This window comes from Chlamydotis macqueenii, chromosome 4, assembly GCF_036417535.1.
Source record: "Chlamydotis macqueenii isolate bChlMac1 chromosome 4, bChlMac1.mat, whole genome shotgun sequence".
NCBI classification, from domain to species: Eukaryota; Metazoa; Chordata; class Aves; order Otidiformes; family Otididae; genus Chlamydotis; species Chlamydotis macqueenii.
In genome coordinates this window covers 4,670,455-4,696,236 of record NC_141559.1, presented here as the reverse complement: position 1 = coordinate 4,696,236, position 25,782 = coordinate 4,670,455, and the positions used below count along the sequence as shown (strand labels likewise).

Genomic DNA, 25,782 nt, shown 5'->3' with positions numbered 1-25,782 from the left:
TTGCCTTGATGCTTATGCAGTGGCTTGTTCTCCTGCAGTCTTATTCCTTCTAGACGTCCTGCGTCAAGTACAAAGAAACACATGCGAGCCAGGCTTTCACTACATGTCCATTCTTACTATTCATGAAATCTGCCACCAAATGCTTTAGCGTTCTTCTCATGGGGCACAGTTAGGGCTCTGTTTTTACTGATGCTTCATAGCCATGAACAGGGCTTTCCTCAAGTGAATGGAAGAGGAAAAAGTTTGTTTTCACAAAAGGTATGTGTTCTTTCTTATTTTGGTTTAAAAAACTTACTACAAAGTGAGACATAAAAAGCAGGAAAGAATACACTGCAAATACTATTAAAACAATTCCATTTCTTGGATTTAAGATTTGTCTTCCTGTCATCTGCCTATGTTTTAGTTTCTCTTAAGTAATTCATTATTTCCCAGAGGGAAGTTCTCCCTGGCACCGCCCGATTCCTTTAATTTGCCAAGCTTCCTGTAATAGTAAGACAGGAGAAATGAGATTAAATAAGTAAGAGAGCAGCTCAGGTGGCAGTGGTCAAGGACCTCTCAGCACTGTTACAGGGAGTATCCTCAAGTCAATCCCCTGAAACTCTGGGCTTGCATCCCCTGTAGACGTTCAGGGGGCAGAGGGGTGAGCAGGAGCCCCGGGACCTGGCATTTTTCTTTCTTAATCTTGGGAATGCCCGCATTCCTCTCAGGATTTTCACACTCCTGTCTTGATCCCACTTTCACAGCAAAACAGAACTATCAAGAAGGAACAGATCTTGAATCCAGGAACCATAAATACTCTCATTGCCCTGACTTGGTGGCAGCGAAAAAGATGAAATGTCTATCCGTGCCCCTGGATATGAGAAGGCTCCCTTCTCCATTATATCCTTAAATAATAAAAAGGCCAACAAATGTGAGAAACGTTTACAGAGGAGAAGGTTGTAGAAAGATGTCACAATGCTGCCTGGTTCATGAAAAGGCAGCTAACAGTTAATTATCAGTGAGCCTAGTTGCACCTATAACCTACCTGTGCATGCACAGAATGAATTGTAAATTAGCTGTTTTCACGGAGGAAATAGATCGGGTGTCACAGGTTTGATGTTTTTAGAGAACTGTGTACAGTGTCTTATGGCAGTCAGAAAGGTGTCTAGAGTTTTTGGAAGCATTTAGAAAGGAGTTATGGGGAAAAAAAGAGAAACTATGAGAAAATAATATTTTTTTGGTGTGTCATGTTGAAAGCAACAAGAAATTGTGACGTCATCTGTGCACTGACTGGCACTAATAGTTATTATTAAAAATAATTAACTGCAGGTCATATTAAAAATAAATTTTCACAATGGTTTTTAACAATGGACATCTCAGGCTTATTTTTATAACTGTCAAAATTCTTGTTTCAGTTTTGCACACAGAAACAAAATGCCTCTTTACTGATCCAGAAGTTTCTACGGCAGTCTGTATGATTTCCAAAGGATCCATTTCCTCTGAAGTCGCTCATAATATCCTGCTATAAACAAGAATAAATGCCACGCTTGAAACAAGTCTGCAATATCAAGCCAGTGCTATGTGTAATTTTCCTAGGATTTTCCCGTGCTATGTGATAACATAAGAAATGCAGTCATTTGCAGAATGGGGAGCAATCTGTAAACAAAAGCAAGTAAGGCATGGATAATGCATATGTCACCTGATACATGAGCAGGATGTTTGTATTAGTCAATATTCAGCACAGACAGAAATGCAGGCCAGCACACCAGTGTTTGTATTCCCTCTTCTTCTAAGGAAGAGTTAAAAGTATTTTTCAGGGACTTTCCAGTATTTCTTTCAATGACTTCCTCTGTGGTTTGCAGCATTTATCATCCCAAAAGTGTCTTTCTCTCTAATGCATAACAACAGTAACACTGAAGCTGGAGGGAACAAACTGCAGTTTGTGATTGACAAGGCTGTTAGTACAAGAGCAGAACTACAGCAAGCAGGCATGGGAAGGGGAGAATGCGGAGGAGGAAATGACACCAGGTTGTTGCTTGGCTCTTTGGTTGTTGCTGCTGTCCTCTGGCCCCTAAACTGAAATTGTTGGTGAAAGAAGGAAGTGAAAGTGGTTTGGAAGGATGATGAAGTAAGGAACCAAGAAAATAGCTGAGGACAGAAAGGACATGTAAACATCTCTGCTACATTGCGAGGAGGGAAGTAGAGAAGTAATAGGTGATGAGTACACATGACGGCTGTAACGTGGAATGGCCTTTTAACAGGCTTGTAGAAATACAATTCAGATGCTAAATGAAGTGGCCAAGGGGAGCAAAACGCTTACATGAGACTGAGAGAAGTAGAAGACAAGAACACGCAGTTAGCTGCGGCGATGGTGGTAGCTTCCTTTCGTGGTGGGGTGGATGTCCTGGCTCTTACTCACTGTCTGGTCAGCTCTCTGGTACGTTGCGCAGACACATGCACACACACAAAGGCACTAACCAAGTAGTCTACGTGTTTTCAAAGGGTGCAGTTCTCTCCTATGGCTTCTGCATGGCCTGATAACTGGAGGGCCACAGCACACATTGTTTAGAGTTTAGGTGGCTGCACACCTCAAACTGATGCCAGAATAATACGGGTCGAGGAGAGGACTGACATCGATCTTTCTGCAAAGGGTCTTCCAGAAGAAGCAAGCTGAAGACAGCTCTCTCATTGTGTGATGACAAAGCCACCTGACAAAAATCCTTCTGCTGTTTTAAGACAGTCTAGGTCATAGGTAAAACTGAAATGGAAGTGTGCATGCCTCAGATAAACAGGTATGCGCTAGCTTGAAGCCAGAGACTTTAAACCTATGCCCTCTCTCTCTTATTCTCAGTTCCCTTCTGGAAGATGCCCAACATATCACTGGCTTTCGTTTGTCCGCCGTTGCACTTTGAGCTGATGATTTCAGAGCGTTGTTAAGCACAGCTCTTTTCTCCTACTGTCTTCTAAGCTGCACTGGGACTCCTGTGGGAAGACGCACTGCACCTACGAGGGCTGTGCTCTCCCGCAGCCCCCATGGGACAGGAGATGGGGTGATAACAATATGAAGCGTCCCAGTTTATCTGCCAGAATCCTTCCTCGGTGTTCATATGCGGTATGAGTGCTTCTCTCCCAAAGAGGCCAAGCATCAGTGCCTGTGCATGATGAGGACAGGCATCACGTACTCAGCACTCCGCATTTCAGGAATCAGAATAGGAGGCAGTTGTTACACAAGGGCAAATGCTCGGTGTTTGGATATTGAAAGTGAAGGACACAAATTCTCAGTTTGATAGTTAAATAGGGACCTTTTGATGTAGTAAAGATTTACAGCTCTGGGGCTGATCTGAACACTGGCGGCGTTAAGGCACCTGAGGGTGAAGGTCTCTGGTCTGCAAGGTGTGTCAATAAGGAGCCTTGCCCTCCAGCCAGCCAGTCGCCAAGGAGTGGGAATAGGCTGAAGGGAGGAGAGTGAGCATTGTACCCTATCCAAGAGTTTGTTATCACATTCAGTAATGTTAGGTTACCAGGACAGTGTGAGTTATGGTACCATCTACCAAAAATGTTCATTTCAGTTCCAGAAATCAGGCTGAGGTGGCAAAAATGAAGCAGACTGTTTCCACATAAAGCAATTGAAAATGTAAAATAACAAAAAGATAACAAATAGATTTTTTTTGGTAGAAAACATTTAATAACACATTGTTAAGAATAATTACACTCTCCCAGGCAAATTCTGTGTATGTAAGATGCATTTTTTTTGCCATTAGCTGATTCAAAAGCTAATTAGACATACAACTAAGTCCTTGTACAGAGCAATAATGTTGTGGATATTTCTTGAGAAATAAATAGTAGGAATGGAAAATCCAGTAGAAATGAAATAAATTATCATTATTTTATCTCTTGTATAGAAACTACTTAATAAATACATTTATAAATAGCATGGAAATCACAACAAATAAATACAAGCCCCACTGTCTTACAGATTCTGTAGGCTAGATTTTTAGCGTCAGAAATCACAGTTCACAGTCTAGCCACAGGCTGACTGTGGTTGAGAAAACTTTTGTTGACACAACATACCAGTGCACTCCAGGGGAGCAGGAGGAACTATCAGTTTGCTGGTGCAATAGCAAAATAGTACTGCTTAGTGTAAATAAGCTGTGCTGGAAGTGCGTTGCACTTCACAGGTGGTGTTTGGCTGAAGTGGCTGCCAAGGGTTCTTCATTTCCTTTAGCAAACCACTTTTTCTTCAGTGTCAATGAACAGTGTGTCCCACAGACAGCGCTGACCGTTTGGAAAGACTTTCTTAAATAAACGCAGTTAAATAAATAAATAAATAAAATAGTCCATAATTAGCATCAGAACACTGATGCAGGAGGTGGAAGGTGGTACATCGCTTGACTGATGCTTTTCCGGAATGTTTGTCTCAGTGGAGGAGCAGGAGCAGTTCCCAGATTTTTTCTGTCCTGGAGTTCCTTAGAGTGGCGAGTCAGAATTGAATTGAGCTCTGTTGAGAGGTGAGGGAAGAGGATAATTTAAAAGGAGGTTCAGGAATGGCTATCATTGCTTCGCATTGCACAAACAGTTAAGGATGAGTGATGTGTTTCCCTCTCTGTGTGCTGTCTTAAGGCACAGAGAGAATAAAGGTGATGTTTTGAATGCAGTTCCTGAAATCCCAGGGTGTGCCTATCTGGTGCCCAGCTAGGAAACTTCTGCAGCGTGAGTTTCTGCATTTATTCACATCAAGAAACTCATTCACTTGGGAATATGAATCATTACCATAAGCTACTGTAAGCAGGGGGAAGAAGATTTCTTTAAAGCCTCATTTTTCAAACATGTCTGTGTTCCTTTCCCTCCAGATGGAGGTGCCGATACTTAGGAAGTTTAATAACGATGTATCGGCTTGAACAAGGAACCTGCAGCAGAGTCAGAAAGACTAAGACTAATTCTATCATTAAGCAGCAAGTTTCCTTGTTCTTTAGATCTGATTAAGAGAAAATGGAAAGTATCACTGAGAAATTCTACAAGTTGGCTTTTCTTGGGAGGTTTACCACTCGACTGCCCAAATTGAGAGAGAACGGGACTTACTTGGCCAAAATTGCCTTCACAATCAGCTGTACCCAGGGAGCGGTGGGCTCCAGGCACACCTCTCTGCCGTCCTTCAGGGTAGCTCTGCAAAACAGGGAATAAAGAAAAGTCAGGAAACTCCTACGTGGATTTGTTGTACTCACAGAATGTAATAATGCATTTTTAGATTGGTTAGTATAAATTCATCCCAGCTGCCCTAGGTTAGACTTGAACACGCACTTGAACTCCACAAGTGAGGAGACTGAAACAGCCAAGAGTTGCGTGAGTCTGTGTGCTTGCTCTCAAAGGAGTCACACATTCCCAAAAATCTTTCTCGATACATAAGGGTGCTTGGCTTGAATTTGTTTGGATTAGTAAAGCTTTCTTACACAACTGAAACCTCCAGTGGTGAAAAGGTGTTTCAGCAGTGTAAGGATTTCAACATTTTAGTTCCTCTTCCATGCTATTCGAGACCAGTTTAGTTTCATTGTTTCCCTGAATTTGTTTGTGGGAGCTTAATTTTTCTCTCTGAGACTAATGCAGACTGTTTTAATGGAGTTTTGCTTGCTTAATAAATGCCAGATTTAAACTATTTTATAACCTTGTCTAGTAAGAGCTGACTAGTCCTTGAAATTCATGTTCTACCACCAGAAATACTGAATATGTCTCATGACAGATAAATAGTGATCAGTTCAGGAATAAGTAAGGTCATAGTGATGATAAAAACCATGCTGTATTACTTAAAGCCGTCCCTCAAAAGAATAATCAAATCTGACTACTTCATGTCAGCCTGCTAACTGTCGTACTTGTTGTGGGGTGTAAAAGCTCTGGCAGCAGCAGCGGCAGCAGAGCGTAGGTGAAGAAGAGGGAAGCTCTTGCAGAGCGACTTACATGACTTCGACGTTCTTGCAGTGGGGGCCGCTCTGCGTCAGCTTCACATCCTGGATGGATTTGGGAGGGATGAACTTGGAATGAGTGGCTATGCACTGGCACCGGAGCTCGGTTCCCATCCTTGCCAGGGTCCTGCCTGGGAGCAGAAAAGGAAGGTCGTGGTCTGAGGGGCAGTCTTACCATCACTGCATCAGACATAAAGCACCACTGCTCTCATTTAACAACAGCCTCAATTAAGATACTGCACTTGTCCAAGCTGCTGAACTCCTCACAGTATGAACGTCAGTGGCTTATTTGTTTCAGGGGGGCTGATGCCCAAGTACATTTAAAACTAAATTACCAGATCTTTTGGAAATAAAACCACATGTTTCGTGGTTACTTGTACTGACCACACTGTATGGTTAGTTGCATCATTTTAATATCTGCATCGACAAGCTGGCAACTATACAGAAGGAAGAGCCCTAGATTATTTTTTTTTTTCATTGGTTGGAGGCTTGTCCATGCTTCTGTGTTCATATTGTTTGTCTCTGTTCCCAGCTGTGCATCACTGGCACATAAAGTCTTCTTTGTGCGGGGAGGGAGAGAAACATTCAAACATTTAAGAACAAGGTCCTGTCTCTAGCTGCATACACCTCAAGTGAAACATAGAAACAAACCACATTTAAGTTGCATGCTTAAATTTTTCCCACAAGATGTCAGTAACTCTTCAGTGCAAGGGCTACATGGTAGATTTCTGACTGAAGAGAAGTTGCTGAAAATCTCTCCAAAAAACTAGTTTGCTGAAACAAATAGAAAGCTCCCTCTCTGCAAGCACGAGTATCTCAGCGGCTGCCTAGAGAATACTGCAGCCGTGGGGATCTTGGGAGGGATTTGCTTACCTTGAGACATAGCCACTGAAATCAGGAAAAGAGCCAGGACAGCCACAAGTTTGCTGTTCATGATGAGGCAGGAGTTTTTCGCTGGATCGCTTAGCTCTGGTTCTGTGGAGCAGTGGCCGCTCTTGTCCCGGAGGATTGCTGATGCCTGCTGTGGGCGATCCATCTTGCTTATATACAGTTTTGTGCCCAGAGCGTGTCTTTTGGTGGCATGTAGCTTGCGTTAGAGGAATTTCCCAGTTGAGTCACATGACTGTTGTGAAACGCCTTCCTAGATGACGAGGGATTATTCTGCCGAGAATGATATAGCGTATTACTTGATTAAAATATGTAAATAATAGCCATGCATGCCGATGTCTTTTGTAGACTTTTGTAAATTTTGTGCTTTTTCTCATGCAGACCCTTATTTGTGGTGGTTTCGGTTGTGTTTTGATCACAGCTTTTTTTTTCTTTTCGTAGAGATGCAGAATCTAGACTTGAGATAGTTTCTTTTCTCTGTTTATGGTGATAGCTCCTACTTATCTGACTTGAAGCCACTGGAGTGGAAATTTGGCAGTGCTGAAACCACTGAAAAGCTTTTTCACTGGGATCAGGATTTTACCTTCAGTATTACTTTGATGTTAATGATTTTGATTTTTTGTTCTTTTCTTTTTTTCTGTTCAAGTGGCATCTTACACAGTTCACCTCTAATACTCTCCGTTCGGTAAAGGAATTGAGGCTGCAGTATTCAAAGCTTCCTGTGGGAAGCAGACATTAAATTTTGAACGGCTTTGAAAATCATGCCTGCATTTTTCATGTCACACATATTAATGATTGATAAAAAGAGCTTTGTATGCAAACAAAATAGCCTGACCTGCTGAACACAACTGCTTTTTTTTACCTTTGTAAGTCTAGATATTTAGTAAGTCTTTTCCGTAATCTTTTTCAGTGACCATAACCCTGGGTCTTAGCAAAGGCAAATAGCATCGAGTATTCTGGTGCTGCTACAGACATTGCTGTCAGAGAACCTTGTTGCATGAGTGCTGAGTGTTTATTTGCTGTGGCTGGTAGAGATATTACCTTGCGAGGAAGAAAATTTCAAGGGAATACCTAGGTTCAAATGCTGATCTGTTGCTTAAATGAAAATTCGGGGTTTTAAGGCATCTGGAGTGCGTGTGATTAGGAGAAGCCATTCTGTTTTGGTTCTTGACAAACATTGTCTTTTTGGCCATGGTGACTTCTGCTGCTTATCATCTCCAATCTCAAAGTTTCATGCCTCTGTGATCTGGGGATTTATAGAGGTACTTCTCCCCAGCTCTGATGAGTTCGTAAAATCTCAGTTATCTTTAGTATGTAAAGCATTATAATTTATTTATAGTAATAATTGAATGGTTTGCCATAATTTATGATGGTTTACTGTGTACCATTTGTCATCAACTTACTTGATAAAAGGAACTTTGTGATGAAAATTCATCTATTTCTGATCACTATATCAATTGGCCCAAGGAAAGATATCAGCAAGTTTATCTCTCTATTACTGAGTCAACAAAAGATACCGATTCTGACTCCTAGTGGTGCTTCTCCTTAGCTGTACGTCTTAGAGAGCTTTGCTGAAAAGTACTTTTAATTCTCTGAAGGCGTGAAAAAGGAGAGGATTTTACCAGGTACTGAAGGCTATGTTTTATTATTTATGTTGTGTTACTTTGTACATGTTATGTTAAATTAACAGGGTGATTTCACTGGCATTGGATTGGAGATGTTGGAGCTTTAACCAGTTTACTTGGAATGAGATTTTGCTGATTCTTTTCTTTTGGGTTCTCTCTCTTCTCTCTGTGTCTCTACAGATGTATGCACACTCACAGGGTAATTAAAATTTGATTTGAGATCCCACTTCTCTTACTTACTATTTGCAGCTTCAGTATCTAATTTTGGTGTGTGCTGAAATGTCATTAACATCTGAGGAAAGAAAAAGAAATTCCCCCTCAAATCCCCAAGTGAAAACAAAGACTGCTTGTCCCCTTTACCACTGGAGTCAGCTATTTCCTGAGTGTGGCAGTAAGAGATCCGCAGAAATCCCCAGGGCAAAAGTGAAGCCAAGAGCTTACTCCACCTATGTGATTAACTCTGCCCCTGAGCTAAGAGTGTCTGTCAAAAAGAGCAGGATGTTTGTAACGAGATAAAAATCCACTATGTTTTCTAAGAGCTAAGCCTCTCCTCTACCTCCACTTTTTCTCCTGATGCGACACAGTTTCATCGGGCTATGTGAAGGGGGTGCAATAGAGATGACAGTGGCATCAGTTAAAAAATGAAGGTTGAGACATGCGCTCAAGCCCAAGGGCCGGGCACTCCTGACCTGTGTTCCTGGGAGTGTCGTGCTTCGCCCAGGTTCTCCCTACATCCCTTCAACACTTCGCCCAAGATCTCATCCCAGCCCCTGCCTGTGGGAACTCCAAATCCATTATCTGGTTTTGGCAGTGCATGTTTTTTCTGCCAGCCATCAGAGATGACTTGTGCAAGTGGAATTGCTGCTCCTTTTGAAGGATAACGTCACTGAGTGAGTTGATACCGCCGCAAGCAGAGACCTTCCATGCTTAACCCTATTAAAAGCGTGCTTGTAACAAACAAATAAGCAGTTATGCAATAGTTCAGTTACTGAAAGCCTGATGAGAAGGGAAGTAAATACCTGCCTTGCCTGCGCTGTAAGGCAGGATATAGGATGTGTTCTGCATGCTGCAGGATGGGAAATAATGGTTCTGCTTTTTCGTAACTCATTGCCTTGTCTAACGAACACAAAAGTCAAAAGGGAATCTTTTGGGATCTTGACTGGGATTGTTTAGGGTCTTTGCGTGTAGCAAAGGACACCCAAACAGAAGGGACACGGTGCGGGGGATTCATGTGTACTTTGGTGGCCAAGACCATCATGAGGGATGGGGGAGAGCTGGGCTCCAGTCCCTTAGTGTTTTGAGTCCCAGTTCCAGAGGAATGCTCCAGCCTCTGGGCTGATAAAGTTACTCTCTCTAAGAAAATTAAGCATCTATCTTGTTGTAGACAAATGCAAACCTCTCACTTGAGAAGCTGTGCACACAAGACCCCAGAGACCCAGGAGACAAAGCTTTTGCTGGAAGGAGGGTTCTGTCTGTGCAAGGTGAACTCTCTGCGTCCTCTGTGCCAGCCTACTCTTGTTCCCCAGGAAAAAAATCCCACTCTGTCTTCTGAAACATCTCCTTTTCCCCGCAAAGTCTTTGCATTCGCCTGCTTGACCCGTGCAGAGCAGAAGTGGCAAAAACAGGGGCTGGGAAATAGTCACTTCCGCTGCTCGGATACTGGGCGCAGTGTTGTGCAAAGACATGGAAGTTTACAGTGAGACAGAGCTAAGGGAGCAGATGCGTAAGGAGCAGAACGTCGCCTGAACATCTGGGGTTTGACTTGCTGCATGAGGAAGTGATAGAAAGGAAGGAGAAAAGCTTAGGTCAGTTTTAGTGGGATTTTTTTCAAAATTAAGTGTCTAAATATAGACGGTTATGTACCCATGGTCAGATCACAGCAAGTGCTGGACTTCCCTGAATCCCTTGGGAATCACAGATTAGCAGGACAGCTTTTTAGTTGATTTGCCATTTACTTCATGTGTTTATAAATACAATCATGGAAGCGGACATTTATGTGACTGTATTTATTTATATGTTGCAGCTCTGCTTGAAAACCATCAAATCTATATTGTAGCTTTCAGTTAAAAAATTGTTGTGAGTTAAATGAAAAGTTTCATTTGAGCCAATTCAATATGAAAAGTCATTGACAATATGAGATATGTAGTAACAATAGAAAATTATATGTTAATATTCATTACAATATTAACATAAAATATTAACAAATATTAACAGTTATGCATATTAAAAATAAATTTGATCTGCTTAGTGTTAACAGAGGAGATACCAAGTCCAACTAGAGAACTGTCGAGGACCAGCGGCGGGGGTTTTACCTACTTTCTGAAGGCTGTGTTTACTGCTTTAGTGGCATTTCCCTTTCATGAGCTTGGCAGGAAGCATTTTCTGACTGTGGAAATAAGATATGGAAGTGGTGGAGGGAAACACATGCTAAGTTTTAAGAAGTTCATGCCAGTAACTTTTGATTAAATTAGAAGTGGTCAGTAGACATAATAAACATCATGCATTTATCTCTGACTCTTACAGCGTTGCTTGCTGTCATCTCACTCTCTGCTTAAACGGTGGCCAGTGCAGCCTGGCTGATGTTAGCCTGAACCCTTCCTGGCAGTGCAGTCGCGGCGGCGTACGCATGGAGATGGAGGGTTTCTCTGTTGCGCTCCGGTGAACGGAGCTAGATAGCCTGCCTGGGAAAGAAGTGCCCAAATGTAGACATCTGAACCTTGAGTGAAAATAGGCTGGCTGGTTATTATAGAGATCTGTTTTGTATAACAGCTGTTATGTATAAACTTGCTGATCTGTTGGGTTTCAAGCCAGTGGACAGGTCAACCTTACTGTTTACCAAAATTCGGGGAGCAGCAGTGGGAAGGAAGAAGCGATGTATTTAGCCAGCTGACGAATTCAGGTTTGAATCCAGAGTTCCTCTGGTTAGGGGTTCCAGTGGGCATCAGTCTCTATCGAGACAAGACTGTCCTGAGCGTTTCCTACGTGTCTGTCTGCAGTCTGATGTTCTGCCTAGCCTGCGGCTATCCCCCGACCCCGCTCTCCCGCCCTGGGGCTCAGAAGATCAAACTCCACAGGTGACTTGTGATATTTTTGCCTGCGGTCCTCAATTGCTCTGTCCACATATCTCTGGTCTGGTGAGCGCTGCTGGAATCTGCGCTTCAGCGCCTTCAGTCCTCAGAAACTAGGTTTGTATTGCCAGGCATAAATGACACGTAGCAAACCATTAAGATAAAACATCTTTAATGCCCTTTTTGACTGTAGAAAGAAATTAACAATAAATGCAATGGGAATTAACGCATTAAACCGATGTTTAGTCTTACAAACAGTCTCCTGGACCCTTGAGCGCTAACATTTAACATAATTAATGTGTAAGCTGCAAAATCCTTTTGCAAAGCAGAAAATACGGTCTGTTATAGTAGCAAGTAAAACTATCATGAGAGAAAAAAAATGCAAAATATTTCCCATTATATTAAAATAAATAATATATTATTTTCTCCCTATCTATAAGGGGAAACCACAGGACAATAAATATCACTTCAGAAATAACACAGGTAATTTAGTATTTCTAATTTTAGCTACTTCCTTCTGAAAGCATAGTCATTAATCATTACGCTACCCTGGGGCTGGCAGTGACTTAGAACTGCTGATGAGACATAGCGGAGCACCTCACAGGAGGCAGTTTAGGTGTCAGTCCATGCTTACTTGCTTGCAGCTCTGTTGCAGGTGCCCCGGTTAAATACTGTTTGATAAAGTTACTGATGAACACTTCATTTCCTTCTGTCCGTCACGTTTTAATCAGCATTCCTCATGTCAGTGAGTGGCATGGCTCACCGATCATTTTAAAGATATGCTGTGAAAAATTGTTTTCTGGGTACTCAGAGAAAACGAAATCATGCCTGCTGCTTTTTCAAAGGTGGTTCTTTCACGGAGAAATGGGTGTGAAGTCACTTGTCTCATGGCCACCCAGTGGTATCTCACTTCTGAGTGGAAGTTCTGGTCTGCTCCGTCACTTGTATGGGGCTTTTGTTCATCTTGCTTGCATTACCTTCAACCTTTCCCAGCTCTACTCTGTCTTCTTGAAGATGGGAGCCAGGGGCTGTGCAGTGCTCTGTGTGTGGGTGAATCGCGCAGTTACACACTGGCATTACAGATTTTAGTAGTTACTTCTTTTTCATGCCCTAGTAACTCCTAACATTATGTTTGCATGAGTAGAGTTTCTGGGTTTTTTTTGTTTGGTTCTGAGGTTTTTTTTTTCATTGCTGAGCTCTGATCTGATATTCCTGTTGTACAACTCAGCACAATCCCAAGATGTCTCTCCTGTGTGCTAATGGTCAGCTAGAATGCCTCATTTTTATATGAGCTTTGTAATTTTGCCCTATGTCAATCACTTTGGCTACTTCCTGCAGTGAATCTCACCTGGGAGGTTGTTGCCTGATCAATGAATCTGTTAAGGTCCTTCTGCAGTTCTTTCTAGTTGAGCTTAGTCTTTACTACTCCTCATTTAGTATCACCAGTATATTGCAGCTCATAGCAAAGACCTTCCCAGAGCAGGTGCAGATACGCCAGACCAAAGAGGACCCCACACAAGCTGGTGTAGGAATCCACGGGTGATGTCCCTTTAGCAAAAAAAAAAGCTGACCTTTTCATTCTGCCCTTCGTTTCTATGTACTCACTTGTTACGTTTCCATTTCTAAGGCTTCCTTCATAGCCTCCTTATTTCTAATGTCTGGTGAGGGTTGTGAAAGGATTTCAGAAAGACAGCTTGCCTATACCTGTGGGACTGTCCACATCCATAGGCTTGTTGTCACCTTCAAAGGACTATAATGAGTGTGTGAGGGAAGACTTCCTTCAAAGCTACACAGACTCTGCCTTATTATTTGTTTATCCATGTGTTTACTAATTGTATCCTTTCAATTTCTACTTTAGGTAAGGCCATTTAAGGGAAACTGATTTCCTCTTCCTTGTTCTTGTCCTTACAGCACTGAAACACATTCATTAAGCGTGGACTCCTCGATCCATCACAGACAGAGATTTAGAGATAGACACAGCAAACGAAATAAGTAGAAACAGCAACTGTCTCAGGGAAAAAAAGAATGATCACATGTAGTAATGTAGCAGAAGGGGAGGTCTGTTCTGTGACATTCTCATCAGCAAGTGTTTCCTCTCATTTCATATCCTTGAAAAACTCCAAGGTGTATTTTTCCTTGTTTTTTCTTTGATTGTGACTCACTGTTGTCTCTGGCCCTGTAATTAGATGAAGTATAAAGTGAATTCAGAAATTTATTCATGAAACAGTTACCATTAATACAAGCTACAGGGAGAGCAACAGGTGCTCACAAGTTGTTAAAGACCTGGGTTTACTGTATGAACCAACTGACATATGTGCAAAGAGAAAAAAATCCCGTGTCTGCACAAGTGCTGCTCCAACAGAAAGGACTTCCATATGCCTGTGTCGAAATTGTGCGAAGTAGGGACGTGATTGTCGCCATTTGCAGCAGTGAAAGCTAATACGCTTAGAAATGCCAGCTGTACCTCTGAATTGTACCCAGAAAGGGGAAGTGAGTCTTTTAGAGCTTGATTTTTGGATCTATCAGACACTCAGGTTGTGCTGCCTCCCAGCAAATGTTTAGGTGCATCATACCGGTGGCCTTTGGGGTGGCCTAACGCTCAGGGGAGATGTCGAAGCTAGGGAACTCTTTTAATCCTCAGGCGTTCAAAAATACAGATTTAGAAAGAACTGTTGGAAAGAATTACTAATCCCTGAAGAGGGGGAGTATTTTAATGCCAAGAAATTAAAATATGCCTTCTCAGAATACCTTTCAGCTGGAGCTGTTCTGGTAAAGAAAACAACTTGCCTGGCCAAAATTGCCTCTGCAGTGAGGGGACCCGGGGAGCGGCGGGTGCCCTGCACAACCGTGCCGCCTTTCAGCGCAGCTCCGCCAGGAGAGAAACAAAGAAGTAAAGGCAGTTAAGGCTGGGTGGATCCCGCCCGCTCTCCGAGTGTTTTGAAATTTATCTTAGCTATTTGTCAGTTAAGTAACTGGAGGACGTGGTATGAACTTATGTTTGTTAAACTTGTTTGATATTTTCCAGGTAGCATTTCTGAGAGAACTAGGGAAAAACTATTTTCCTATACTTAAGTTTGGTATTTTTTTTCAATGAATGGTGTCAGTATAGGTCCCCGTGATGCAATCTTTTTGATGAGCCTGATGAATTTTTTATTTGGTTTCTGTTCTCTGTCCGGTCATAGTTCAGCAGATCTTTCCGGAACTTAATTATCTCACAAACTTTTGTTTTGACCGATCAAAGCTGGCTGAAATTACCAATTCCTAGTAAGGTTGAACTGGATGACACAACGCTGCCCAGAGGGTATAACCGTACAAATATTATTTGTCTGTGAAACCATAGCGAAAGCATAAACATCTGAAAGCTGCCTTCAGTTTACATGAAAGCATTGGTCCAATTTGTGTGGACGGTTCCTGATGTGATTTTAAATGAAGCTTACCATGTCTTTTACTTTGTACTCACATGGATGTCACAATTTAAGTGCCACAGTCCTCACACAGGAAAATGCTCTCTATGCAGTTCTGACAGAGGGAATAACTAAGGTTACACGCTTACGGTAACTGGTGCCAGTCCTTTAGGATACACACGTACTGTAGGCGTGCATATAAAGTGGTTCTTCCCCGCCTCTCCCCATTCCTGACTGATATTTCTGACGTGCTTACCTCCAGATCAGATTTCTGAAAGAAGCCAGCTTGTAAAAATCACTGGGAAAACAGGAAGGCTTAGTGTTGTAAGAAAAGTCTGAATAAAACCTGTCCCTCTGAGACGCTTTGTCTCCTTTACGTTGCGAGGATGAGGTCTAGCGGGCTGTAATGCGGTGCTGCGGGACAGGGGCAGAGACTGGGCCAGGGAGCAAAGCGTGGCTGGAATAGGTGTTACCTTGCACAAGAGCTTGCTCGGACAGCGCCAGAAACTCCCATTTTATCCTGTGCCATGAGCAAACACGAGCTGTTTGTGCAGAATATGAAGCTGGAAAAGAACAAAGAGAACCAAATACCGAAACATTTGCTTAGCTTTCCCATTTTCTCAAGTTTTTGCTACTGGTGTTCCAGCCATCTCTCTGCAAATCGCTGTGTCACAGCAGATGCGTGGCCCTACAATCGGAGCTGTAGTTCTGGAGATTTTTCCCCTCATAGTCCTCCCTCCTCACTGGGATTAGGGAGGATGCTCAGTGACTTCCTCAATGTTCATCAGGTTTCCCTGCTTATTTGAGTTAATGAAAAATCTTGTTCCCTGCCAGGTTCTAGGCTGATGTGCTGTCTGAGCCCCACCACTGCTGTGGCCTTGGAATTTCTGTGAATAACCATTATTTGTTTGTTACCTTCTGTGAATTTTATCATCTAGACCTCTGAAAACACTAAGTCTGGCAAGCAAAGAGGAAGAACATAGATCATTTTTATAATTCTTTCTATTGGGAACCATCTGCAGTCACCAGAGGCAAGTTTGGTGACTTACAACTCAGCTCCCACTTGTCCTTCTGACAACCCATTATGTGATACAAAAAGAAAGGAAATGCCTCCTCTTTTTCAGTTCTGTATTTCAATAAGGAAATTAGTAACACACAATATTTGAGTTAAAACATTTCAACAAGCATTTATTAGGTACATAAACATAAATATTTCCCATAAGTAAATAAATAAATAAATAAATAAAAATATTGTCGATGACATTCTTATGCAAAGTAAATAAATAAATAAATATAAATAAGTAAATAAATAAAGTGCTTTTTTTCCTAACCGAAGGATGTCAATAAAATATATGTTTATACTTTCACCACACTAATTCATAATAAATAATACATTGAAAATGGTGACACAAAAACTGATGTCTCAGAAATTTGGCTTCCTAATTTGGCAAGCTCCCCTCTTCCGGTCAGTAGCCTAGTCTGAGCGGCAGTGACCTAGGTGCAGTTGTTGCTACCTGTCCATCCTTTGTAAAGAGAAGGAGTCACTGTTTTTTCCTAAACTGTTATCAAAAAGCGAAGGTATCATTTAGTGAAAGCTCTGCTGAGAGTGCACTGCACTGATTCAACTCCAGAATCATGGTCATCCCTTTTCACAAGCCATTTTTTCTGCCAACTTTTTTTGGTGTCAGTGGTTTCTCTCCTGCATAATGAGACCTCTTTAGAAGACTGAAAGTACTGTTGTCAACTGACGATGAAAGCAGGGAATCCATTCTGTCTAGATGCTGTTAGAAGTGTGAGGAGGTAGGAGGAGGTGGGAGGAGGTAGGAGGAGGTGAGCTGCCAGAAGACGGATGAGCGTCTCTCCCATTTTTGCCTTCCTTGGAACAGTTGGGACATTTTTCTTCTTCATCTTAGGACACTGTCTCAGGTTTGGCGTTTGCCCTAGAAAGAAAGAAAATGGAAAAGGAGACAATTAGAACTTGTCCATGGAACAGACACCACTCTCTGGAATCAGATGAAATCCACCACGAAGGGTTTGTGCTCTGTGTCCAGGCCCCAGAAAGGCTGTTGCAGAACCTAAGGGACACTGGTAGGTTGTGACCTCTTCACAAGTACTCAGTAACTGTGCGTTCCATAGTTTAATGCTGCACTTGACACCTCTTGGGCCTGATTTTTTTCCCGCTGATCTAAATGCCACTAGTTTTGAAAAACTCATTATTGCTTTCAACCATTGCAAGCAAGAGAAAACCAGTCAGTTAATGCCTGGATTTCCTGAGGACTTGAGCTGCAGGTTTTCAATATGCTTGTGCCTTACGAGAGACGCAGCTGCCTTTCGCCTGGGGCGTGTGGCACAGTAAGGGATGGAACCTAATGCTATAATTAAAGCTCAGAGCAATCACAGTCTTCGTCCCAGTTAGAGAACACAAACAGCAGTAACTGCCCGAGGAGACAGAAGTTTTGAACACTTCATGCTGTACGTGTTTGCTAGCTCATTGCAAATGCAGGTTGTTGATAAGCCGTGCGCGTTGAGAACAAACGACTCACTTGTCCAGAATGGCCTTGATGATCAGCTTCACCCAGGGAGCAGTGGGCTCCAGGCACACTTCTCTGCCGTCTGTCAGGGTGGCTCTGCAGCAGAGAAAAAAAGGAAGAGAAAAGGTCTACTCAGTGAATTCCAAGGCAATTTCCTTTTTCTCTCATAACGTCATTTCTATGTGTACACTTACATGTTCTCCTTTACTTTAGGTTGCATCAGTTGAGGCTATAGCCTAACGATTTTTTTTTTGTTTAAAATGGTTTCATATCTGTTTGTTTGAATGCATTAAATCATTTACAGGACTCTTGCTGTTTTCAAAATTGCTTCTTTTCCCGCCTAGCTTGCTTTGGTTTTGTGATGGTGTTTAACTGAAGGGCTAAATATTTCCATCTTGATTCAGAAACTGTACTGCCCTGTTCATAGGAATTTTGTTACTGTGAGAGTTCTGGAATTGTCCCCGGATTACACGATTTTTATGCTATTGATAGTTTTTTTATTGACTTAAGTAGCAGTGTGATCGTATTTTTTACCTAGCGGTTAAAATTCATGTTTCGATCACTCGCTCATCATAGCTTTGTGAGTTTAATTCTTTCCTCATATGCTAGTGGAACTCTGAGTTTTACAAAGTTATTTACAGTCTGATGCCTGTTTAGGTTGAAATACTTCATGGGGTGTTTAAAAAGCAGAGATTGGCAAAAACAGCATGCAACATATAACACATAGCATATTGTCCGTAAGAGCAACGAGCGTTGCTGCTCTGCGTGCTGAGTAGCCACACTGCCTTGTTACATCTTTCAGAGAACACATACATCATCCTTGGTGTAAAATCTATTTCCTTCTTGTTACGTAATCGGGAGGATTTTGCGAAAGCACTTACATGACTTCAACGTTCTTGCAGTGAGGTCCGCTGGGGGTGAGGTTCACGTTCTGAATGAACTTGGGATGGATGAACTTGGAATGGGTGCCTACACACTGGCACCGGAGTTCCATCGCGGAGCGTGCCAGGGCCGTATCTGTAAAACAAGAAGGAAAAAAAAAGGTGAATTGTTTCACTGTTTCCACAGGAAGCATATCATGTTCTTTTTGCTGACACTACTAGACTTGTTATTTGCTGCCCTGGTAAGACCGCGTAGTGGCTCCCCTGTCAGCATTTACACCAGCAGTTAGTTAGGAGAGCTTTAGGAAGGATTTCTCTACCTTCTGTTCCAAGCGCTGAGATGAGAAGAAGAGCCAGGACAGCAGCCGCAACCTTGCCCGTCATGATGCAAGCGTGTTTCTTCCTTGCTTCGCCCGGGTCTGGTTCTGGTTCTGTGGTGAGGTGAGCTCCAACAGCCCCAAGGGTGGCCAGTGCCTGTGCCCCAGGACCTGCACGTTTATATACTGCCTTGGCCTCCCTGCCGCGCTCCAGCCCAGCCGGTGGGTCGTGGCAGCGGAAACTCCGAACGTGTAAGATGCCACTGTGAAATGAGTCACAAGTGAGTGGGTAAGCCCCGCTCCCTAGATGACCTCGAAGTAGCTTTTCATTAACAGAAAGCACTTTATTAATTAAATATAAAACCATAGAATATGTACAAAATTGCCCTGGACTTGGCTTTGTGGAATCTACAGGGCTTTTGTAAGACTCTCTTTGTTGAGATTATTTTCTTCCGTAACTTCCTACTTTTGCTGCTATTGTTGTTACTCTTTGTAAATTTCCACTTCTGGTGAAGGCATTTGATCTGTGATTTTACATCTGTGTCTTTGGGCTTTGATTTTTTTTCATTTTAAGACATTATAGAAGTAGGAGCTAGTATTTGTAGAAATAATAAGTACTAGAACTGCGTTGTAATGAGCTCCCCCTGTCCTGATACGCAGGTACATTTTAAAAAATCTTTCTTTATATGCTGAGATAACGTCTGCAGAAATACTGACACTACTTTTTGATACATTAAAACCTAGCATCACTGAAATAAGCAACAGAATCCAAACTGACTTTGTCATACAATTGAGAACATACGGACTATATTATTATGATATGATGAAGTGCTTTGCCTAGTTAGGTGGATTTTTTTTTGAGGATCACTCCTTCTTCTGAAGCCAAAACTTCTTAACTGTTTGCTGCTTTGAATTTGGGCAGAAGCAAATTCTAAAAGCTGCTGCAGGACTCTGCTGAAATTAACTGAGGCACTTTTGCACATTTAAATTTGACCCTGTAAAGAGAAGATTTCTTGTGATTATTGTAGAATTAAAGGAAAAGTGAAGAGGAGATCACGAAGGACGACTATTCAGATAAAGTCAGAAATGAACACCTATTTTTATTAACGATATAAAATAATACTAAAACACAAGTGGGCTTTGTGGGGGAGGTTAAACATTAAGGAATCTTGTTATTGTTCTTCTGCCAGGTAATGCAGACAGTCCACGCAATAAAGATAGGACCAGATATGAATGGATATGGGTTTCTTGTTCTCTGACTCACCGTGAAGGACACAGAGATTTATGTATGCCAGACTGAAATTCACTTCATATTACCGTATATATCAGTGTCTGTGGTTTAACACAATAGTTTAAGAGGCAGTGTTCTGTACAGTAGCCTAATAAGATGTGTAGATACGGAATTAAGCACCTGTTTTTCCTTTAAAACCAGAGCATCAGTGGAAATGTCTTCTGGCCTGTGTACAAGGAGAACATGAAAGTATGAATTCCATTGCCTGAGGAGTGTAGACCTCTTTTCCAAATAAACCCAAGAAATGGTACTTAGTCTTTAATTTCATTAATTATTTTCATTGATTCAAAGATAAAATTGTTGCTTCTATACGGTATATGCAGTGAAGGTGTTATCCTTGGTCTTCTCTGGGTAAAAGCTGCTCCCTGTTGTGTTTTCAGGAAGCATTATTTATTTCTGCTTTCTTGATCCAGACAGATAAGATGTTTATGGCTCTTGTACACTACTACTCAAATAAAAAGAAAGGGCTTAGGTGTCTTACGTCTGTCATAGATGACATAATGATTACAGTATAATAAATCTTGATATGGAGCCATGGGAACAACTGAGTAGAGTTCTGGAGCCTGCGTTTTGACTTGTCATTTAAGAGGTAGTGAGTGGAAGACTTTGGCCTGCAAAAAACCCACAGTCAACAAAGATAAAGTTCCTTTTGTGGTTACAGAGAGAAGATAGAAAAGATGAACCATAAATGAAAAGATCACATGTTTTATTGTAAATTCTTGTGATTTGCACAAAAGAGAGGAACTGCTGTTTCAGTTTATTTACAAGGACATAATTGTGGAGATGTGAGGCAAGTGAATTAAAAGCTGCTGAATTTCTAATGCATACAGTCTCTGACTGAAGAGAATAATTCCTAAGCCTTAAATACAGGTATCATAAACAATATCTGGTAGCCTCCTGCTGAATAAACACTGTCATAAATATAGTTACTGAGAAGCTTCCATTTTCTTGGCATAAAGAGTGCCTTAACACCTACCAAGTGATAAGATTTATGAGGTATTGTGGGTTTATCAGCAATATATGACAGAGAGGAATGCAGACTGTCCTGACTTCCGTTTTTGACACTGATGTGTGTGGTACAGAAGTCCTGTCCAAACCACGTGGCAAACTGGTAGGTGCTAGATTAGTTCAAATCAATCTAGGCGCTACCGCAGGCATAAAATTTGCTGATTCCACTAATCTCAGCTTCCGCATCGGGTACACTATGGCATAGCAAAGGGTGAGAGAGAGCTTGAGGCACTTGAGTGAAAAAATTGGAGCTTCTCAGATCATTTTCTGTATACTTCTCCCCAACTTTCCCTGGCTTGTGACTCCGTCCTTTGCATTTCCTTATGCTCCCATCAAGAGTGGGGGATTTCTTTCCCTTGGGGAACCCCTTGCACTGCCCTGTCCTCATCTCCCTCAATGATTGCTTACCGGTATCTTTAGACATCCTGCCTCGTGCCTGAAATTTTAGCTCCAGACATGTAAAAAAAGATCATTTAGAAATAGCTGAGTAGCTGAGTCAGTGAATGTGACAAGTGCTGTTGGGGTTTTTTTAAAGAATATTGGGTTCAGCAGGAAAGAGTAGTCTGCTTGAGCTGCAGTAGTAGTTGTCCTCCTTGAAGCCTAAGCTTCCTTCAGGCAAATTCTTTCTCTTATTTTCTTATGCTTCTGTGACCCTGTATGCAAAATCTGTGCGTACTTTTGATCTGCAAGGGGAAAATGTCTCAACTTCTTTGCGTCTGTGTCTGGCAGTCTGGGTCTTGAGCGTCATCTGTATTTTGTTGGTGAGACAGCCTCTGCTGTCAGCTTTACCTGAGGCAAATTGACTGACTTGAGAGGGCCAAACAGAGAGCTTCCTTACAGTTACAAATACCACCAGCATATGTCTTTCCCCCCTATGTCTTAAACAGATAGCAACAAATCCCCCAAGATTCTAAGTTTGCCAGCTGTCACACTTTTATAGGAAAGATATGGAATAAATGGCTGTAAATCAAAATGCCTGTTTGGTACCTGCCTTCCTGATCAGCTTCAGCAGTGTCTGGTCAGCCCTCTACAAAAATAGTCGTTGTCTTCTGTTTAGTTAATATGCAATTTTGATAAGCCTTTCTTCTCAGGACAGGCACACTTTTAAATTCATGTGGTTTTCTCTGCCCCTCTTCCTGAAGCTGTTTATGCTTGGTATCTACAGCATTGGCAAAAATGGAAATTGCATTCGTTTGTTTGTAGAAGCTCTGGACATGGAGTGAAGTGTATTTTCTGAATCAGTGCTCCCCTAGGCAGGTGTGACAAAGGTCACTGGGCGAGTGTTTTAACAAAGGAGTATTAGTTAGTCATAAGGTTGCACAAAGTCTTCTGAGAACAAGGATGAGAGCCGGAGTTATGCTGTACCACACTGCCACTTCCTCACAGCACAGGAGATGATGATCCCTATTCCTGTATTTTCCGTGCGGCCCGTGATTCTTGCTGCAGAGAAGTACAGTTGCAACACCTACGCTAGTGAATATTTTTTTCCACCTACATTGCTGATGAAACCTCTGGTTTGGAGGCAGGAGAAGCCCCTTCCAGTTCTGTCTCAAGATCTCCCTGCAGCACAAGCAAGTGCTCCAACAATACACAATAGTCTAACACATCTAAAACCATCGCTGTCACATCTTTCTCTCTCTTTTGATTTTTCTGTTAGCCGGCTTAATTTCCCTTAGTTCATCTTGCCAGCTGTTTGGGATCCTAGTGCTGTGTATGTAATGCTCCACCCTTGCAGCTGGACTTCTAATGTTCATTAATGGCGATGTTGAGCGTTGTTTCAGTAAAGTCCCTGAGCCCCACACAGAACATGTATGGTTGACTCAGAACTTTATTCACAGTTTTCAGCAGTTTGAAGGAATCCAAAATTGCAGTCCTTCCTTTCTGTGCACTTTGGCCACTTCACAATACAATAAAAAGCCATTTACTGATTGAGTTTGATGGAAAATAATCTGTCTTTGTATGCTCCTGGGGTTTCCCATATGTGTATGCATAGGAAATGAAGCAATCGGCAGAAAGGGAAGTCATATTGGGGAAAAAAAAATAGAAGAAAGAAAATGGACAGAATGCTGCCTGAAGCATGATCAGGATGTTCATGATACTCAACATGCAGCAACATTTTCAAAGAACAAATGACCATTGTGGTTTAACTGCAGTAGTTTCATTTTTTAAAAAAAAAAATTGCAGTAGGATTACTCAGGGGCTTTCCAGTATTTCAGCTGGTATCACCATGTGTTGTCTTTCACATTAAATAGATACCTTTTTCCATTAATCAAGGTAAGTAACTGAAACCTAATAACCATACATGAACAAAAGAGTTAGTCAAACAAATATTTTATTTCATGTGACAAGGCCAAGACTTGTAGGGCTGAGCAGAAACAGTCGCTGAGAATAAGGAAAGGGCTGGAGAAAATACTGAGGAGTAGCGCTCGCTCACACTCCCTGCCTTGCTCCCTGCCCTCCCCTTTGCAGGTTTCTGTGCCCTTAGCTGTGCCAAAAGGAGAAGGCTGGTTTCTAGGAAGCCTTTATCTAGTTGAGGGAGGAGGATCAAATTATGACAATTTTCCCCAAGCTATTGTATTTTCAGGGCTATTGCCAAGCGAAGCAGAATTAACAACCCTGTGCTACATGGGTATTGCAATTTTAATCATCTGCACACTGGTGTAAATCGGGAATAAAAGGAAATCAATGGAGTGACGCTTTGGCATTGGTTCTAAATCCGAGGAGCGCAAGGTCCTGAACTCAGAGGCCGTGAGATGACGTGAAGCACAACAGCTACTAGGAAACAGAAAAGGGTGCATTGGCCTCCAATTCCTGTGTATAAATTGTCAAGGCATTTTTTATTTCCAAAGCTTCAGCTGCATGGAGGAAAAATCAGTTTGAACTGGAGATAGAGGGCTTATGTGTATGCTTCTGAGAGAGTAAAGGGTGAAGCCAGAAGCACTTGGAGAGGAAGGGAACTGCAGTCTGCATTTTATCCACTAGGACCCATCCCCATTGTGTGGGAAGCCGGCTCCTCGTGGGACTGATTGTCGTTGAGCAGACTGTATGTACGTTTACGTCACATGAAACCAAGCCAGAGTTTTTGGCTCCTTAAACAAAGACCTCTGACACTGGCGCTGAGGGAAAATGCTCCCGAGTAAGCAAGTAACTCTTCCCCGGGAATTTATTTCTGCTGGGTTTTTTACAGTTCAAATATTTGCCCTGCTGAGTGTGTGGCATTTATTTTTGCAGATTAACAATTTGTGTTTGTTCTTCTCTGTGGTATGCTGATTTGGAATATTTGCTGTGGAAGCGATTGGGTTCCCCTACTAGCAGGTACAAATAAAGATTTGCGTTGCAGTTGCACCCGGGTGTTTCTCCCGCAGTTATTACAGATGCTGAGCAGAAGTCAGGAAAGTCAGCTCAGATGGGAACGGACCCCGAGTCCTGTCTCTTCCCACCTAGTCCTGCTCCTCAAGAACAAAGAGCCAAGGCAGCACCTCCAGGCACATACTTTTTCTGATTGCTAGCACCGTGCTGGAAGGTAATAGTTTTCAGGGGAACCAAGCTAATTTTTCTTGTCACTGCCTTTCCCCCTTCTTTCCTTCGTTTCAAGTTGTAATTTTGTTCTTGTATCAATTTGAAAACCCCAGGGGAAAACTCACGTTATTCCAACTTCTTAGCAACTCCTGCTCTTGGGAACTTCCCTTAACTCCAATGGATTTTGTAACACCCATCAAAAGTCAGCAGCAGGTCAAACAAATGCTTTAGCTATGACCTGTTCTGCCTTCTCCCGCTCCTCCTAGATGTGCAATAGCAAACCAGAATACTTCTGTGACAGGGACAGTTTGTGCATTTGCACCTTGTTTTTTCCCAGGCGCTCACAAGTAGCTCTGTAGATGTTTAAAAGCCCAGTGATTCAAAGACAGGATTCGTATTTTTGAAGCCTCCATAGGTTGCCTGCACTATTGTAGCACTTTCGGAAAGCAACTCTATCTGTGTGTAAGGTTTCTCAGATTTTGTGAACTTGAAATGAAAAATACCATTGTTTAGCAGTGTAAATCTGTGCCTAACCATCTTGGTAGTTATACTGCAAATCGTATCTGCTCACATCCTCAGCTTCCAGTGCATCTGCAGTTCACCCAGGTGCTCTGGGGAAAGTGGTGAAGCTGGTTTTAACTCTGCCAAAGAAAGTGACCTGACAGCTGAAAGCAGTCATTTGTAATCTGAGCCAAACACTTCCTACTCAGACTGATCTTCTTCGCCAGAGGTAGATCCTGTCTCTGCGTGACTGATCTGTGTACAGTACGACTGTGTGCCTGATGTTTACCAAACCACCACCAAACAATAGCAGAGCGAGCTTGAACTGTCACACTTAGAATTGCCAGTGGTTTTTTACCTTTAGCAATTCCTAAGGTGTGTCCTGAACTTCGGAAAGCCCTCATCTCCCTCTGCCATTCCCACTCCATGCTGTCTTCAGTACCATGCTTCAGCGTTTGTCCTTTCTGGGCTTGGATTCTCTTGGCACAAAAGGCATCTTCTCCTGTTTATTGTAGGGAAAGTATTTGTCACTGGGTTTCAATGAGAGATGTGAAAATTACTCCTATATATCACTGTTTCTCTTACTTTCAGCCCAGAGCTAATTTACTTTTATAAAAAGTAATGTAATTCGAATACAGGAATGTACCCGCTTCAGTTTAGCATAAACAGCTGTGTTGACACAGACTGTTAGTGGTCGATGCCAAACCCAAACTTCTGAATCTTTCATGTAGATCAGAGATACAAACCTACAGCAAGGAGTCTGATTTTCCCCACCACTTTTTTCCTGAAGGTCTGCCAATACCTGTTTGTTAAGTC

At 42.2% G+C, this 25,782-nt stretch overlaps 3 protein-coding genes across 4 annotated transcripts in view; 1 reads left to right on the top strand and 2 right to left on the bottom strand.

Annotated features, from left to right (window-relative positions):
- The window catches only part of RASSF6 (Ras association domain family member 6), a 67,402-nt gene that overhangs the window by 4,493 nt on the left and 37,127 nt on the right, over positions 1 to 25,782 (top strand). The gene's annotated exons all lie outside the window — the stretch shown is intronic.
- On the bottom strand, positions 3,707 to 6,978 carry LOC104482863 (interleukin-8). The gene is made up of 4 exons (XM_010124455.2): positions 6,807 to 6,978; positions 5,929 to 6,064; positions 5,059 to 5,142; positions 3,707 to 4,477 (listed from the first exon to the last, which is right to left on the bottom strand). The coding sequence occupies exons 1-4, from the start codon at positions 6,967 to 6,969 to the stop codon at positions 4,447 to 4,449; spliced, it is 414 nt and encodes a 137-aa protein (XP_010122757.2). The 5' UTR covers positions 6,970 to 6,978; the 3' UTR covers positions 3,707 to 4,446.
- LOC104482862 (interleukin-8) lies at positions 16,080 to 18,781 on the bottom strand. Its single transcript, XM_010124454.2, has 4 exons — positions 18,651 to 18,781; positions 18,331 to 18,466; positions 17,462 to 17,545; positions 16,080 to 16,858 (listed from the first exon to the last, which is right to left on the bottom strand). Exons 1-4 carry the CDS (start codon positions 18,712 to 18,714, stop codon positions 16,828 to 16,830), a joined length of 315 nt encoding a protein of 104 aa, XP_010122756.1. The 5' UTR covers positions 18,715 to 18,781; the 3' UTR covers positions 16,080 to 16,827.

Coding starts and splice junctions, on each gene's coding strand:
- LOC104482862 (XM_010124454.2), bottom strand. CDS start 18,714: ATGACGGGCAAGGTTGCGGCTGCTGTCCTGGCTCTTCTTCTCATCTCA. Junction 17,546..18,330: donor TGCAAGAACGTTGAAGTCAT/GTAAGTGCTTTC, acceptor TCTCTGCTGCAG/AGCCACCCTGACAGACGGCA. Junction 16,859..17,461: donor ATCAAGGCCATTCTGGACAA/GTGAGTCGTTTG, acceptor CTTTCTTTCTAG/GGCAAACGCCAAACCTGAGA.
- LOC104482863 (XM_010124455.2), bottom strand. CDS start 6,969: ATGGATCGCCCACAGCAGGCATCAGCAATCCTCCGGGACAAGAGCGGC. Junction 5,143..5,928: donor TGCAAGAACGTCGAAGTCAT/GTAAGTCGCTCT, acceptor CCTGTTTTGCAG/AGCTACCCTGAAGGACGGCA. Junction 4,478..5,058: donor GTGAAGGCAATTTTGGCCAA/GTAAGTCCCGTT, acceptor ACCTCTCAACAG/AGCTCAATTCAATTCTGACT.